This window comes from Penaeus japonicus, unplaced genomic scaffold (genome assembly GCF_977035675.1).
Source record: "Penaeus japonicus unplaced genomic scaffold, GWHDUDI00000001_assembly GWHDUDI00000002, whole genome shotgun sequence".
NCBI lineage: Eukaryota > Metazoa > Arthropoda > Malacostraca > Decapoda > Penaeidae > Penaeus > Penaeus japonicus.
In genome coordinates this window covers 19,775,595-19,778,094 of record NW_028234404.1, presented here as the reverse complement: position 1 = coordinate 19,778,094, position 2,500 = coordinate 19,775,595, and the positions used below count along the sequence as shown (strand labels likewise).

The window sequence follows — 2,500 nt, the reverse complement described above, 5'->3', positions numbered from 1 at the left end:
AGGTGAATCTAGTTGTATTCTAGGATAGGCAATCCTGAGTAAGGGCATCCTCCAGTAATTAAATTAGCATTTGTGTTGTCTGTGCCGACCTACATTCACCGTAACTGCCTAAATTACTTCCATCCGGGACACACCATTTTTTAATTTCATAGTATATACAACTGAACCAAAATGCAGCAAAACAAATACGATTTTTAAACACCAGACAAAGTTGAAGATGTATAGAGAACTACCAATCCATATCTGAAAATGTGAATTTCACTTTATCTTCCTTTCTCTCTCTCTCTCTCTCTCTCTCTCTCTCTCTTTCTCTCTTTCTCATCATCGCTCTCTCTTTCTCATCCTCTTTCTTTCTTTCTCATCCTCTTTCTCTCTTTCCCCCCATCTCTCTCTCTCTCTTCCCTCCTCCTCTCTCTCTTTCCCCTCTCCTCTCCCCTCCCCCCCTCTCTCCCCCACCTGACTCTCTCCCCACACTTTCTCTCTACACTCTCCCTCTCACTCTCTTCCTCCCACACAAGGAAACTTAATGGATTCAGCCAACGCTATTTTTTCCCCTTTTCTTTTTTTTTTTCTTTTTCTTTTAAAGGCTTGAGGTAAAGCCAGTATCTGAATGGCTTTATTTAACGCTTAACCTCACATGCTCTCGTTTCGGTAGAGAACGCTGTTTGTTCTAAATCCTTAAAGACTCACTCAGTCTTTCTTCTCGCGCAGTTGGCAAAGGGAGACGCATAAGTCACGTCATGGGTTTCTCGGAGGATGATAATGACGGATAAAATTCATATTTTCTCTCGCAAGACAGAAAGAAGAAAGAAATGTGATGCGAGGAAAGGAGGGACTGAGAGAGAGAAAGAGTGTGAGAGTGAGAGTTAGAGTAAGAGCAAGAGTAAGTTAGAGTAAGAGTTAGAGTTAGAGTTAGTGTGAGAGTGAGAGTGAGGGTGAGGGTGAGGGTGAGGGTGAGGGTGAGGGTGAGGGTGAGGGTGAGGGTGAGGGTGAGGGTGAGGGTGAGGGTGAGGGTGAGGGTGAGGGTGAGGGTGAGGGTGAGGGTGGGGGTGAGGGTGAGGGTGAAGGTGAGGGTGAGGGTGAGGGTGAGGGTGAGGGTGAGGGTGAGGGTGAGGGTGAGGGTGAGGGTAAGGTTGAGGGTGAGGGTGAAGGGGATAGAGGGAGGGAAGGAGAGGATGGGTGGTTAGAAAAAAAACAAGGGAAAGTAAGAGTGGAAAAAGAGGTGAGAATGAGAAACCAGAAGGTGTTTTAAGGGGGGGGGGAGGAAGGAAAGGGAAGCGAGGGAAGTGAGTAGGGAGAGAGACTGAGAAAGCAGGGGGTAGGAGGAAGGAAGGGAAGACGGAGAAACATTTAAAGGCAAGAAACGAAAGAGAAAGGAAGAGAAGAGGATGGAATGTGGATTGTAGCACCAGTCACAGAATGAAGTTCATGAGTTTCCACTGCCGCCTGGCGTTTACTGCTGTGTCTGGGTACTACGGTGGGAAGGACCGTCCTATCAAGGACGTTAGTTATTCACCGATTGCCGATATAACAACGGCTCCTACTGAAGAACTAATGAGCAACCATATTGTGCAAAGAAAACCACCGTAGAGAGAGAAGTATAGAGATAACTAAATATAGTAAACATAGGTGTTTACATATATACATACGGAGCGAATCAGACAGACTGATCGAACAGCAAACCTTACTGGACAAATTTCTTTTTTAATGTTGTTAGTATTGTTATTCATAAGAAAAGCTTCCGCTTCTGACACACGACAATGCGCCGTGAAGGTTAGCGGCGTGGATGGCCACAAAGGTCTGGAGTGACACATTGCTGATGATAAATTCATACGAGGTGGTGGGAGGCGCAGTGGATAAGGGGATTCAGGTAGTTCCCTTGTCATTTTTTGGGTACAGAACTCACTCTCGCTGGAACCTGCACACATGTCACTAATATGTCAAACTATTGCGAAGATGTGGGAAGCAAGTACACATGAAATGGATAGGGAGATAGGTAGATAGATGCATTAATAGGTAAGTGGATGAACAAAGATAGGCGGGCAAGTAGGAAGACAATTAATGGATGAAGGCAAGGATGACATGAGAAGGAGGGGATAAGGAAAGACATCAACGGAACAAGCAGGACACACACAAGCACATACCCAAGTGTTCGCCCGAGTGCACTCACCCGCAGGGACGATGTGGAAGACGCAAGGCCGGACCTGTTTCCCAATGGCGTTCTTCGCCCAGCAGAGGAGCGTCCCGTAGTCCAGTTCCGTCATGGGCGTATACGTAATGATGCTGAAAGTGGACGCTGTGGTGAACCGTCCTGGGGGCACGTCAATTGTGTCGGCCGTGTTGTTGAAGGTCCACTTGAAGCCCTGCGCCTCGGGATTGGCTGCCACTCGACAAGTCACTTCGGCGTCTTCGAGCCTCGCCACGCCGTACGTAGTGACCTGACCCGGTGCGCATACAGGGGCGTCTGTAAGAGAGAACGCCAAAGAAAGGTCAGTTTTGG

General features: G+C 47.6%; 1 protein-coding gene across 1 annotated transcript in view; it reads right to left on the bottom strand.

The window, feature by feature from the left end:
• The window catches only part of LOC122263951 (neural cell adhesion molecule 2), a 113,548-nt gene that overhangs the window by 14,407 nt on the left and 96,641 nt on the right, over positions 1–2,500 (bottom strand). The window contains exon 10 of the mRNA XM_086548441.1: positions 2,171–2,464. Coding sequence (XP_086404567.1) covers positions 2,171–2,464 — 294 coding nt within the window. The remainder of the gene's footprint in view (positions 1–2,170; positions 2,465–2,500) is intronic.